This window comes from Notothenia coriiceps, unplaced genomic scaffold (assembly GCF_000735185.1).
Source record: "Notothenia coriiceps isolate Sejong01 unplaced genomic scaffold, NC01 NC01_scaffold00019000, whole genome shotgun sequence".
NCBI classification, from domain to species: Eukaryota; Metazoa; Chordata; class Actinopteri; order Perciformes; family Nototheniidae; genus Notothenia; species Notothenia coriiceps.
The window spans coordinates 1,891,325-1,906,586 of record NW_011351701.1 but is presented as its reverse complement, the minus strand read 5'-3'; the positions used below and the strand labels follow the sequence as shown (position 1 = coordinate 1,906,586).

The following is a 15,262-nucleotide window of genomic DNA, read 5'->3' as shown; positions in this document are numbered from 1 at the left end:
GCCATCCTTCTGAGCTACCTTCTTACTCCTGCCCCGCCACAGCAGTAGTCAACAAGGTTCTTCACACTGACCTTGCTTTGCTCCGTTGCCGCTGTGTGAGGAAGTGCAGCAGCCCTCGCCCTGAGAAGCTGATGAAGACTCTGAGCACCCTGCACAACAAAGAAAGGAATCATTCGGTATGTTCATTGTATTTATCATGATCAAAATGAACTCCCCTTAACACAGCCTGCATAAATGGGAAACTCTGATTCCCTTAAATCCCAGTATTAAACAAAGGATCTGTCAGCCAACATCATCCTGAAATAAGGGTACCAGACTGTGAGGGCAGATGAATTATTGACATGTCATTTATCATTTATGGGTTTGTGCATTATGTGTAAAATTCATGACGGAAAAACCCTGTGAAGATCTGTAGGTAAACAGTCTTTCAGATCGTCTTGTCAATTGATTAGCTTTTATGCATCTGTTCCATTAGAAGCCCGACCACTCCCACCTGCAATGCTGCAAAAAGGATGGAGTCAGTAGCTTTGGTTTTTAGATAAAGAAAGAGGAACCTGCGTGTTGGTTTTCGTGCAAGAGCAGGCCTGGGATAGATTTCTGATCTTACTGAGAGGCTGTCAGTTACCTGTCAAATGATTTAGCATAAATTCCGCATCAGTGGAGCAGTTAAAAGCCAGCCCTGTGTCTCTGGATGAGTATGAATTATAAAAAACACTAACACATTATTAAACATGTCATAGGTGTTAATAATGCCAAAATAAAAATGTCATTGTCATATCGTGGCCGGAGAACAAAAGGAATAAACATATGGAAACTGTGAATATATAATTAAAAGACTGAATGGTAAAAGGAGTTAACAGAATTAAAAAGGTTACATTTATTGCTCATGCTGCTTACTCAGTCTTGACTGCAGCTATTAAAAAGAACACATGACGACAGAGCTTGGACTAGGGCCAGCATGACAACAAAACGTTGGCTATCTGATATCTTACTTTAACTATACTTTTAAGCTGCTGTTGATGTAGGTAGCGTTTGGGAGGGAACGTTAGCAAGTAAGCTAACTAAACGACGACTAATGACGTCCTGAAAACTACGAACTCCGTCACCAAAATGTTGTAATGTAACGCTAGTATTTGTATAACAGCGATGCTTCTCGGTTAACATGAGGCACAACGTGCAGCCAAAATTGTCAATATTACCGTTAAGCTCTGTAATGTAGTAAATACTGAAAAAAAGAAGAAGAAAATCACAACTTAAGTCACGTCAACAGCTGCTGCTAACGCTAGCAGCCCTACTAACCTTAACGGTTGCTTGCGATTCACACCCGCAAAAAGTGAATGCTAACACACATTGTGTTTAAAACTAAAGCTTTAAAACGCTGAATTATAATACACTCATGCCTTATCTAGAAGCAATTCAGAATAGTCGTTTGAAAGTCTTCTTTAATTTTGTTTCAGGTATGTTGACACGCTAAATAAACATATTTTTGGACGTCGTTTGGTGTGTCCTCCACACCATTGAGAGAACCTGGGATATAAGGCTATCATTGCCTTCAAGTTAGCTAGTAAGCTAGGACAGCCTATGTGCACAAAGCTGACGCATGATGACACCGGCTTTAGCTTACCGTAGGAAGCCAGTATCCGTCCCCTTCAGAAAGTAAGGTTATTACATACATAAAGCCTGATGTCTTGATATCCTGTTGCTGTTAATCCTCTGCAATATCTCCTCTCCTGTCTTCCTCATGTTTACTCGTCTGGATTCTGACCAAGACAGGTACAGTGCTTTAAGATAGCCACTGGAGGGCGCTGTAGGATACATAATACTGAACATGAAACGACTTGAATCCATTAAAAACCCATTAATTATTGCATCCATCCAACCATCTATCTATATTTGTTATGGTACTGTGGAGTGTCTGTGGTTAGCACAAAACACACCCATGTACACCCTGTAGCCAAAACATAGGGTGGGTGTGTCTTTTTTGCTGATGGGTGTGATATACTTTCTCAGTTGTTGCCAGGCCTACATAACTTGGGTGTGTCAGGTAAAAAGAATTACACAGATTGCTCAAACCAATCTTTCTTAAAGTGAACCATTCCACACCACTTGATCCCCTGAAGAAGAACCTCTGTCAGTAAGTTGATGTTCCTTTGTGCAATTTAAATTTAGTTGATTTTGTTGAAAATGATTGTAAAGGATAACAGCGGTCAACCAGGTTAATGCCACTAACTGTTTCTGATTTACAGCATTCCCTTTTCACCTGGTTCCCAAAGGCAATAGGTGTAGACTATTGATGCAATATCTTGGGGATTTTTAAGTACCTAATATAATTTAGATTTACCGGTAAGTGACAAGATTTTGAAATAGGATTTGGAACAATAGAGATTTGTCTGCACGTCTGGGGAAGGGAGAGCATTTTTGGGTAACAGTGCCGAGCTGTAAAATAAAACACAATTGCAAAAGCTGCTAAAAATGGATAACATACACAAATTACAGAGTTGGCAACTCTTACCTCTTATCAGGCTAAACAAAGACTGATTTATATCATTTTAAACTTTTATTTAAAGCTTTTTTATTTCACATAATGGCTTAACCTTATCTAAACAGGTAAGTGCAAGTATTCACAGAAAGGTATGCTGTTTATAATGCAGTGATTTATGTTCTGCTCTGCATCAGACACAATGGCGACATCACCCCCATCCAAGATATCCAAGGCCAACACCACCTTCGCTCTGGACCTTTTCAAAAAGCTCAGTGATGCCGACAAGACCGCAAATATCTTCTACTCCCCCTTCAGCATCTCTTCAGCCCTGGCTATGGTGATGCTGGGGACCAGGTGCAAAACATCTGCACAGATGTCAGAGGTACATTATACACACACACACACACACACACACACACTCACATTGTGAAAATGAACAGCAAAATATTTTAGTTCTCGTGCTAACACACCCATTTGGAAGTGTTTAGACTGTACAGGCACGCATTCAAATGTCGTTACAAGTGGGTTGATGATGGTGTTGGAATTTCGCAAACGTATTATTGTATGAAGAAAAATAGGCCTGGGTTTGGGTTATAAGCTTCATCATGTGCACAGGTTTTATTCTTATTCTAAGAAAATTCATTCTCCAATCAATGTTAAAAGCATTGGTTTAAGGACTTGTTTTTAGACAAAGAATGATATGAGAATTGATATGAGGTGAATTCCTACTGGGAGAACTTGCAGAGCTAGGGTGTGGTAGAGAAAGTGCCTGCACATGCAATAATAACTCTTTCTGTCTCCCAGCAACAGTAAGAAAGGGCAGGGATCTGTTTAATCTTGCCTTGGGTTACAGGGAGAGGAGTACTTAATTGAGTTAGATACGAATATTTTCCATTCATAAAACTCAAATACACATCTAAAAATGATTTAAAAAACTATGAAGTATAACTTGTATGCACAGCAAACCAAAGCACATTTACACCAACTTATTATATCAGTGCTGTAAAATAACTTAGATACAGGAAAAAGAGATGTGTGAGTTGGAAAAGTGGTCCCCCTATCATTTTTATTTTATGGCAAATGTATTTTATGGGATGGAATGCAAACTTGGCCCCCTGTATTAGACAAATTATGACTTTCTTTGTTTTTTATGGAGTAACAATTCAGCCTGATGAATATAGGGCCATGAAAAGAAACAGCTAAAGCAAGGGGCAGCTTCACAGTTATGATATGATGTAGGGTGTTGACCGTTTATGATGAGTTCACAATGGAATATTACTTGGAGGGATTTTGTTGTAATCCTGCCTGAGAGTCATCAGTCTGGCAGGCGAAAACGTGCATGTGCATGCATGCCTTGATGACTCAACATAAGAGTTTATTTTCTTAATCCAGCCACTAGAGAGTGCTTTTGCAAGCCTTTGTATTGGTAACCTGTTCAATGAACTGCCCTGTAACACTGCTCTTCTTCTACATTGATCCACCTGGTTAGAAAAACTTCCATTTGCCCCCCCCCCCCAGGTCCTGTGTTTTACTGAGACCCATAAACCAAAGGAGTTAGGAGCAGAGACAACATTGCAGTCGCCAATGCAGTCGCAGATGCAGACGCGGATGCAGATACAGGAGCAGATGCAGAAGACCAGCAGACTGCCACAGTATCTGCGCAAGGTGGTAACAAAGCCAAATGAAAATAAACTATTAATTATAATGCTCGATTAGGTTGTCTGTTGAGGTGATTGAAGATTTGTGTTCCAAAGTATTTCACCCTTATTTCCCCACTGATGATTTGATATGCTTTGATGCATCTTTAAAAATGTCATTAGGAATCTATAATTTGGAAGTGTGATGTGAAGCTCAAAACTGAAAAACAAGCTATTAATGCAGTAGATGGAAAATGTTACGATCTCTACAGAAACAAAAGCCTTTAATCCTAAATAGTATTTGGTCCACAATGAACAAGAGACAATGAAATAACAAAACAGTGGGTCATTGTGTGTAAAAATGCTTAAAAAGTATAAATGCTAATGGTGTTAGGCTTGTTGGATGGACTGTCTTTGCATTTTATTCATTTCAAAAAGCTGCTGTGGGCCTAATAGGGAAAAATGAAACTTCTGACACATCCGAATCATGCAAGGTGTTGCCTGAAATCAGTGGAATTACATGAAATATTGAGGACAATGACCATAAAAATAACAAGGCCGTGTTCCATGCTAGGACATAGACAAAAAATACACTACCGTTATCTTAAATAAAATAAAATGGACTACAATTTGGCCTACAGTATGGATTCATGAACAATAAGTAACATTTAAAGGTGCTTAAAGCTTTAATGTTCTCCTTTGATTACCTTAATAATCAACATACAGTAACTGTAGCATTGATAACAAGGGCAAATTATATTTGGTGTCTGTTCTAATCATTAAACAGGTAAGCTGTTCAAAAGGCCAATGATCCGCATTATACATAGGAGTTGTCTTTTATCTAGCTGTGTTTATGGAACTTCTTCTCTGGCTGATTTGCAGTGCCTGAAGCCTGAGAAAGATGAAGATGAGGTCCACGCAGTCTTCTCCAAACTTCTGAGTGAGCTCATCAAGGACGACGCTCCGTATGCCCTCAGCCTCGCCAACAGGCTTTACGGGGAGCAGTCCTACCAGTTTGTTGAGGTGGGTGTATTACTTTGTGATCCTCCACTAACGTTTTATTTGCATATCCGGGATAGCCAGATGTATCATACTTGTATAAAACTCATGCAAATTATATACTATTCTTAAAGTATTTCTTAACTCAAGTTCAAAGCATAATGAGTCTTAAAATGTGCTGTTTATCATTCCAGTGTTTCTTAGAAGAAACCAAAAAGTACTACAATGCTGAGCTGGAGTCTGTGGACTTCAAAGCCAGCGCAGAAGCAGTCAGGGTCAACATCAACAGCTGGGTGGAGGGGCAGACGCAAGGTACAGCTCACAATAACTCATACACTCGCAACATTCTTTTTTTGCCTACCTTTTTGTTTTCATATTTTATATTTAAATGCTGTAAAGGTGGATCAAAAATGTAATTTGGCTGTAAACATTGCTAGCTGCCTTAATGATGGTATCTTCTTTCCTTACTGTTCACCAGGTAAAATTAAGAATGTGCTTGCCGAGGGTGTGGTGGATAACATGACCGGGTTGGTGCTGGTCAACGCCATCTACTTCAAAGGGAAATGGGACAAACAGTTCAAGGAGGGTTCTACTGTTGATGCTCCGTTTAAAATGAACAAGGTAACACTGCAGAACAACTGGGTGGTTTCTGGTCTTTTGGAAATGATTAGGCAGTTAACCTGACCATATTTCTAATCTAATTGCAACCCAGTTTGTTAGGAGTAGGGAAAGCAACATAAACCAGATGTTCTTGGTATTTTCTAAAGTTATTTATTGATGGTACTCAGATCAAATGGACTTTGATTGGAATATGATGGATATATGATTCTGAAATTAGCAATTCTGCAGATTGAATACTTTGACTTTTAGTACCCTATGGGACAATTGAAAGCTAATATTTTCGTATGATGGGACTCAAAAGGAAAAGTGCTTGTTGTGTTTGCTGCTTTCCTTAGAATGACTCCAAATCGGTGAAGATGATGCAAGAGAAAAGTAAATTTCTTATCACCTCCATTACCGAGTTCAACTGCCAGGTAATATACATGATAATGGTTAAAAAAAACAATATATTTATGTATGTTAAGCAAAATTCCATACCTTTAACAATTTGGTGATTAGATTCAAAATGCAAAATTGAATGTGTCTGCACAGATCCTGGAGATGCCTTATAAAGGAAAAGACCTCAGCATGCTCATCTTCCTGCCCAATGAGATCGAGGACGAGACAACGGGCCTTGAGAAGGTAGAACCAGTATATGGGTAGAACACAGACACACACCGTAAACTAATGCACAAACTGGCACACTAATAAATGATATTGTCTCCACACTAGCTGGAGAAGGAGCTGACCTATGAGAAATTTGTGGAGTGGACTCGCCCAGACATGATGAGTGAAACTGAGGTGGAGGTTAGGCTGCCTCGATTCAAGATGGAGGAGTCATGTGACTTGAAAGACATCCTGATCAGCATGGGCATGGTGGACGCTTTTGATGTCACGATGAGTGACTTTTCAGGTGAGACGTTTGCCATAAATATATATACTGTATATAAACAGCATCATTACTTTAAGAGCACAACATTTCTAAACAGACAAATAAAAGAGTAACACTTTTCCATGCAGAAATAAATACAAGGATGTCTTTCAAAAGCCAAAAAGGTTGCATTTGAAATCTAATCAAGCTTCAAGAAAACATTAGTTCTGTAAAACACAAGATTGCCTGTATTACTTATAAAGCTTGCATCATAAATAATTTCTCCTCTGCTGACAGCCATGTCCCCAGCAAATGACCTGGTAGTGTCAAAAGTCGTCCACAAGGCTTTTGTTGAGGTCAACGAGGAGGGAACTGAGGCTGCTGCTGCCACTGCTGTCGTGCTAACAGAACGCGCTTTATTGGTTCCGCTTACGTTCATCGCTGACCACCCCTTCCTCTTCTTCATCCAACACAATGTCACCAAAAGCGTTCTCTTTGCTGGCCGATACTGCTCCCCTGAGTGAGCGCTGCTGTATGTCCTGCAGGCACAAAGACAAGTTACGGGCCCTGCACTCCTCCTACATAAATCAATAATTTATAATACTTTAAAAGCTCATTAGTTTCTTTTTTAAATTGCTCTTACCATGTTTATGTTAGCAAAATAATACACAAAAGCAAATTCCTGTGTTCCTGGACTATATTTTCCAACCATCCACTAGATTCGGTCTTTGTCCGTGTTTTTCTTTGACATCCTGCCCACATTCTCCTTCTCTGTGATCCACATCCTATTTTCACATTCCATTCATTATATTATTCATTCATCTGTCCCAAGTGGAACGTTTTAGCAATTGTTTCCCACGGTCTTAATAACACATGGTCTAAAATGTCATTATTTCTTCTGTCCATATATTGAGTGTATATGAATAATCTTTTCTTGTAATTGAGTATGAAATAAAATGGTCTTACTTCTGTCTATGCAATCTGAATGTCTTACAAATCATGGCGTTCTCGTCTTTATCTAGAGAGAATATATCAATTATGTAAAGTGTTGTGAGAAGGAAGAAACAGAATAAAGAGTCTTTTGTCATATTTTTGTTTTCGTCATATTGTTTCATGAAGTGAGAGCTAGGTCATTATAACACAATCAGTGGAAATAAATCAGGGGTGGAAAATCTAAGCAGAGGTAGTCTGCAGTTCATATTTCTGGGCTCAAACAAATACAATAAAAACATTGTAGAGGTCCTTTTCCTAGTATGTATGATCCCTCTCTATAAGAAGGCCAACGCAGGGACAGTTCCTCTGTCCTAAAAATCTTCAAATGATATGTTTTTAATTTCCTAAAGTGTTTTGTCGAGGCCTTGGCTGATTTATTGACTACCAAAAATAAACATTCAATAAGAGCCGATGGAAGCCTTGTATTTTGCAGAAATGTCCCAAATTGGGATCAATAAAGTGCTTCTTATCTTATCTTATTTTATAAGCAACACCACAAAAGTAACTGTCGTGGCTTCCTTCCTTGTCTTTCAAACCACTAGACGGTTCCAACTCGTTTCTTTCCTTTACATTTCTCACAGTTTGAAGTGTTGCTTGGCCTCCGATAGATGATGTTGCGATGTGTTTGCTCAAAATAAAATAAAAAACCTTTGCACATTCAACAAAGAAAATAGGCCTTTACAATATTCAAAAGAAATAGGCAAAACTCAAATGAAACAACAAACAACTTAGGTATTCTTTCTTTCTTGATGATGCTCATAACTTCATAACTTAAAGGGTACTTGTACGATTTGTATGTACGTGTATGTGTATGTGTACGGTTAAAAACTGTTCCTCGACGGCGTCTCTCAAACAGGTTGCCCATCACTGTGGCTTTAGCACAGGCGCCGTGAGAAATGTAGTCCTTTATAGTGCGTTGACTACAGACGTCACAATTAGGTGGCCTTTCTTATAAAATCAAAATACTGGCTCTAACAGTAACCAAACATTATGTGAAAAATAAAAACATTTTAGAAATGGTCTCCTTGTATTGCACATGGGGAATAAATGACTAACAGACCTTTGTCTTGGATGCCAAATAATGTCCATCTCTACCTCTCAAACACAACATAGAACAGTTTGAATGTATAAGCATCCATTCATCCATTTTATGGTTCTGTTGAGTGTTTCATTAGCAAACTCTTACAATTGACACACGACATTTACCCAACATGCGTGGGTGTGTCCTTCAGTGATTGGTGTACTCTCGACACATCTTGGAATGCTGCCAAGTCTACATGACCTATAAAGGGACAACTCAAACTGGTTTTTCTTAAACCGAACCATTCCACATCACCTGTTCGCTGAAGAAGAGCCTCTGTCAGTAAGTTGATGCACCTTATTGCCATTTCATGTTGTTGATTTTGTTGATAATGCTCGTAAAGGATACCAGGAGTTAACCGGGTTTAATTTAACTAACAGTTCTTGATTTACAGTCATTCCTTTTTCACCTGGTTTCCAAAGGCNTGTTCCCCTTTAAACTGTGTGTTTTCTCTGGAAGTTTTTCCTTGTACGATGTGAGGGTCTAAGGAAAGAGGGTGTCGTATTGTCATACTGATATTCTGTACAAACTGTGAAGTCCACTGAGACAAATGTAACATTTGTGATATTGGGCTATACAAATAAACATTGATTGATTGATTGATACAGCAGGTGCCCCCCAACCAGATTGTGCCATGATGACCACACACAAACTCACAAGGTTGATAGGTAATTGTCATTCTCTATCTCAAATGTTGTAATACGGCACAGCTGGTAGCCCAGGTCACATACAGGTCATTTGGTTATTCTATGTTTAGACTCATGACGCATCACAAAAAAGCAAGCTGACAAGCTGATCTTGAAAGGAGGGTTAAAATAATAAGTACTGCTCATCTCTTGTTCTCCTCAATCACCTTGGTCATCGTTTGTTACCCTCGATTGAGCTCCAATAAACCTTCAGCTTAAAGGCTTGTACAGACTTCCGCTGCACATCTGTGGAACGCTGCAATCCGTGGAAACATCGCTGACAGGCTGTATCCCACTATAAGGTCAGTTTAATGAATTACAATGTCATTGTAACAACTTTTCATATGAGATCACCACATGCTGGATACATTATTCTGTGTATTTTTACCCTCTTCATGACTAATATCTCAAACTAGTTAAATAATATTAAGACAAATGTTGTTTTTTTATACACAGGCTAAAATGGAGGAACCGGTTGTCCATAGGGAGATGAGGGGACACTGAGAGAGGGCAAAACTGTTAGCAAGACCATTGAGGTTAGTGTATATAACAGGCTACAGCAGGCCTGTCTCCAAAGTACAGAATTTGATACCGAGCTGAACCTTTTCATCAGTATATTTGTCACAACCCCCACGCCTGTTTTTTCTGATTGGGTATGGGTCCCCATCCATATCCAACCCCTATCTACACTTTAGCCAGAGACTCAGAAAACATCACTTATACCCCTTTCACACCAAGGCTTTTCCTGTTCTAGCTCCGTGCCAGAGCTTTTCTGGTTCAGAATCGGTTCTTCGGTTCAGCTCGTGCTCTGTTCACACCGCTCAGGGCCCATCTGGTGCTGCGTCATTGCGTCATCGTTTGTGTAATGACGTTACTGTTTGCGTGCCTGCTTCACAAAGCCAAACCGCGCGGAAACCCCTCACATTGCCAACAACAACAATGGCAGATTGCATTGAAGCGCTACTCGTTTTGGTTTTGCTCTGTCGAAACGAAATGGAACAAATGGGACAACTTTAATACCAACTTTAAAGTCGTTACATGCTACATTCAAAAGTTATTTACAATCATCATCAACTTCAACGACGATTCCGTAGGAGAAAGAAGGTAAATATACGTCCTATTCGATGGCATTAGAGCTAGCTGTTGTTAGCCTCTGCATGCGCCAAGCTCAAAATACCCAGCTTTGCAGCATTAATTACTATGGTATAACATTAAAACTAATTCTCAATGTTATTTCCACAGATCATGTTGAAGCTGGGGGAAAGGCCGATGTCGCGTGTTATTTGGACACAGCCCAGATCCGACATAAGCGTGACGTATGTGGTGCTTGCTTTCTAAATCGACAACTTTTTGGTGCTTGAAACGAACCGGATTCCGGAGCTTAGAGGCGGCTCCGCCGCGGTGTGATCAGGAAAAAAGATGATTTTTTGTTTACTACTCAAAGAACCTTACCCACCAGTGAAACACAGCGGTCATCTAAAGAGTCGATTGAGTGCTTCCCTCAGAGGAGAGAGGAACGATACTAAGGTACCGTTTTAGAATTACGTTTGTGTAGACTGAACCTGACGACGCGACCGTGTCTCGTAAGTTGGACTAACTTTTTCACCAGGAAAGTTTGCAAGGGTGTGGGGGGCCCAGAAGTTAGTGGGACTGAATGAGAGATGCGTCTAACAACTGGTTTTTCCTGCCTAGATGTGACGGAAGACATCTGACTGTGTTCTTGGTGACCCCACTATTCTTGTGTCTATAAGAATAAATTGGGTGATTTGAACTGAACGATCGAAGTCCGAAGGAGAAACCAGGCAGGCACGGGACGCGTCGACAGACTGTCTCGACACGAACGGAGTACCACTGACCACCCTACTCCCTCTTAGGTGATACAAAGAGTACGTTCTATTTAGTGTATATAAGTTGTGTTGCGGTCCACTGCCGTGTCTGTGAGATGGCTATTATAGTATATGTTCCGAGATACTGCCTTACTAGAAAAAAATTTATACTACAACTACTGTTGATCCATATAAGTATCTCCTATTGTTCGGAAGGAGGACTCTTAGATAGAGATAGTTTGTATAGTTGTACGGCCGTTGGTAGCTTCTATTTCTAGGTTTGCTATTTCCAGATGCGGGCATAGATCTTTATGATGAGAGACCATCCGTGGTGTGTGATCCGTCAGTGCCGTCTAGGTTTTCTGTATCTAGTTAATTGGTTGTGTGGTATTTTGTTTTGTGCTCTCTGGCGTTCGCGATAGTCTATTTTAGTATGTCGTCTGTTATTGTTGGGTGGGTTGTTAAGACTCCTATCGTCTAATTTATGCATAACGCCGTAGGGCAAAGGTCGCCATAGGAATACCGGAGTGTCATCACTCTTGCTCTGGCGAGATAGTCTTGTCTATTTGCTCTTGACATAGCGCTAGGTTGGTGCACGCTTACCCCTGATTGTGATTTAGTGGAGGAGGGGAGACCTGGTTTGTATTGATTACGTACTTTTCTATCTAGTCTATAAATCCGTAATGAATGAGACGGAAAAATTCAGTCACATACTACTACAATTACATTTTGAGTAAATCTTACATAAGATACTTAGATAGAGCTGTTTTAAATCACATTATATCATAACACCCGGCCGTACGAAGCCTGGTGTCCCCTTTTTACTATAAATTTCAGTATTTATAGATTGTATGTTTCTATATATAACATTTATTATTAGTAGACTATAAATTATAAGGTTGGTCTAAACTTTAATTGTAGTATGTGAGTAGTAATAGTGTAAGAGTCGCTGTCTGGTTTGTCAGACAGAGATGTTGTAGTAGCCAAAGCAGTTATTCATTTCCCAGGGTACTAGTACGGCCCGTAGAAGGATGGACTAGGTAGTGTGAGTATAGTATACAGGTATGTATTTTCTCTAGTAAACGAGCAGATCTTAAACCCACAATGTGTCAGTGTCTTGGGTCCTTCTCTCTCTCTCTGAGGTTCTCCTTATATATATCCTCTCTTGTATCTGTCCTATATATATATATCTACTATATTCTCAAAAGTAGCGTATGTCCCGACATGATATACTCGTTCTCTATATATCTACTGGAACATAAGGGAACGGTTGTCGTGGGCAGAATGTTACGTCCTTTTGGAAGTATTGTTGCTCTGTCCCTACTCCGCGATCTTGTGATTGTACATCTTTCAAGTAGGCTAGTATCTCCTTTGAAATGTACATGATTTCTATTACACTCAATGTGGGCTAGCTGAGCCAGGTGTACTAAGCAAGGACAGTGAGCAAGTGTATATCGTAATCTGACTACATTTCACAAGTTGACGTAGGAGCCATTGGTTGTGAGAGTATACATACAGATTGTCATAACGAACGACTGCCTGTAGAGGGGGAAGTGAGTGAAGACATCACATATGTTTCACTATAAAGCATAAGGAGAGACAGAGCAGTTACAGGTAGCAAGTCTGTAGAACTGATGCTTGAAGAAGCCTACGTTCTGATGACAGGAAGGTAGTCGAGACTTATTGCTAATTGGAGACAATTTACGGTATATTATATCTGAGAGAATGAATCGAGTATATAATTTTAGTTGTGTAGAACGACGTAATTAGTAAATAATAATTAATTACAATGATAATGACGAGACGTTGGTCTGTTAGTGTCAACAAAGACAGAACTAAATTGCGACGCTTAGATAGGAGGTTGTGAATTACTAACTCTAATTTGCTATCTATTGTGCTGCCCCAATATGTCCCGATTAACTTTAAGCAATGAAAGTCTGGATGAATGATTGGGGGAATCTATCTGTTATTTTCCACTCCGTGCGCGTCTCCGCGGGAGGATCAATGGAAGACTCCATGGTGAGTGGTAGTGGTGTCTGATTTAACTCATTATGACGATTATAAACTCAAATAACCCTGCGGTCTGTTTAGACCTAAGATATTATTTTGTGATATTGTTTCGTTTTTATCTCCTCCTTCGGCATATGTTGTTTCTAGTGCGCCTTCACTCTATATTAATAGACTCGGCCCAATCTGTAAGACAACCTACGTTTTCTTCTTAATCTTACTGTACTTTTTTCGGGTCCTTTTTATGGTGTTTTTTGGAGCGTTTTCGGTTTTTTTTTTTTGTGTTTTTTTTTTGTTTTTTTTGTTCGTAGTTTTTTTTGATATTAGATTAATGTAGTCTTTAAGTTTTGTTACGTAAGTTGTTGTTTGCATATCAAATTAAGTCCTCTGTCCAGACCGTTCGACTCTCCGAAGGCTTATCGTGTTTGACCCAAAGGAGCAGAGTGTGGTTGTCTGCCTGGCTCTCGATTATTTAGTTAGTGTTGTGTGTTTGTTCTTTTATGTGTGTGTTTTTTTTTTGTATTATTTTTTTTTTTTTTTCGGTTATTATATGTGTTTAGCCTTAGGCCATTATAGTCTAAAGTTTCGTGTGGTTTTTTAAGCGACCGAAATCGTGGTCGTTGGTTCGTAATTTTTGATTTGTCGATTTTTCAATGCGAATCAAACTCCGCCTCCCGTTCTCCTCCTTATCCTATTGAGTCAGCAACTTCTCAAGCTTTATCCCTATTAAGGTTTTAGAGTTCTGTAATTATTTTTATTTTGTGTTCGTGCATATAATCTTACACCTTTAGTTCATTTTCTATTTGTATTTCTAATCCATCATTTTCTAGCATTGTAGTAAAGAACAGAGTGAAGTAACATAAGCTGTGCTCGTGTGGTTTGATGCGTTGAGCTCGGGGGTAACGACACAACGGGCTCTATCTCTTCGACAACTCCCCAAAGCGCCGGGAGATACCGAAAATAGCTTGCCGTCCGTGCGTTTGGCCTAAGATGCAGTATCTGCGGGTTATACTGCGTTATAGGTCTATTAGCCGAGTGTACGCGCGCTCCGTCTTTTTTGTGACAGCGTTTGGCTCGGAGTGGTTATGTTTGGTCTGTCTTGCCTAAGACTTGGACTATCGAGATCTGTTTTCCGACTGTGCGTTCAATCTGCAACCTACATCTACTCCTATTATGTTGTAAGCTCTCCTTTTTACTTGGACGAAGTATGTGAACTACATAAATGTTGGAGTCATTCTGTTACCTTGTGTGTTTACTTTATACAGAGTTAGGTGATACAGTTTTGTTACGTTTGTAACTCCGAATCTTTTTGGTGATTCAAGGTGAAGAATCAATATTTATGTTAGATGTATTTAACGTTTTGTGAGATATTTATGTTAGATCTAGTAATATGTTCGAAGGGTTAGTTAGTATCTCTATGGCAGATTGGAGTTAGCGAAGTAAACAACATACTAAGATGATGACTGTCTCTCCGCTCTCACTACAGCGGTTGTTTGTATACCGTCAGTCAACTAGCCGCTCGTGTTTTTGGTGTACAATTATCTCTACTCTTCTCGCGTTTATCCGTTTTCGGTCATAGTCTACTAAGTATATCTACAAGTATGGCTCTCAAAAACCATGTTAAGTCTTTCCGGACGTATGGTGAGACTGTTATTGAACCCAGGTCCCTATGTGTTTTTTGTTGTTGCTGTCCTATCTCTGCCTGCGAAGCACTGGTCCCACTTCACAGATCCAACGACCACCAACACTTTCTAAATTATTTCCTTTTATGGGTATTGATATATGTTCTATCGATCAGTGATGGTTGATTTCAATTACTTCAGATATTGTTTATCTCTTCCGCCTCAATGAGAGCATATGGGAAAGTGTGGTTCTGCGGCCAAGGTCCCGACTCGAANGGTTAACGTTGTGAGTCAATTGTAACAGTTTGCTAATCAAACACTCAACAACAACATAGAACAGTTTGAATGTCGCATCCATTCATCTATTTTATGGTTCTGTTGAGTGTTTGATTAGCAAACTGTTACAATTGACTCACAACGTTAACCCAAAACATGACATGGGTGTGTCCTTCAGTGAT

At 39.6% G+C, this 15,262-nt stretch overlaps 1 protein-coding gene across 1 annotated transcript; it reads left to right on the top strand.

The window, feature by feature from the left end:
* Positions 1-2,024: 2,024 nt before the first annotated feature.
* Positions 2,025-7,678, top strand: LOC104951604 (leukocyte elastase inhibitor-like). The gene is made up of 10 exons (XM_010778302.1): positions 2,025-2,134; positions 2,677-2,864; positions 4,001-4,147; positions 5,002-5,142; positions 5,313-5,430; positions 5,597-5,739; positions 6,075-6,152; positions 6,271-6,360; positions 6,451-6,631; positions 6,887-7,678. Exons 2-10 carry the CDS (start codon positions 2,682-2,684, stop codon positions 7,111-7,113), a joined length of 1,308 nt encoding a protein of 435 aa, XP_010776604.1. The 5' UTR covers positions 2,025-2,134; positions 2,677-2,681; the 3' UTR covers positions 7,114-7,678.
* The last annotated feature ends 7,584 nt before the right edge of the window (positions 7,679-15,262 follow it).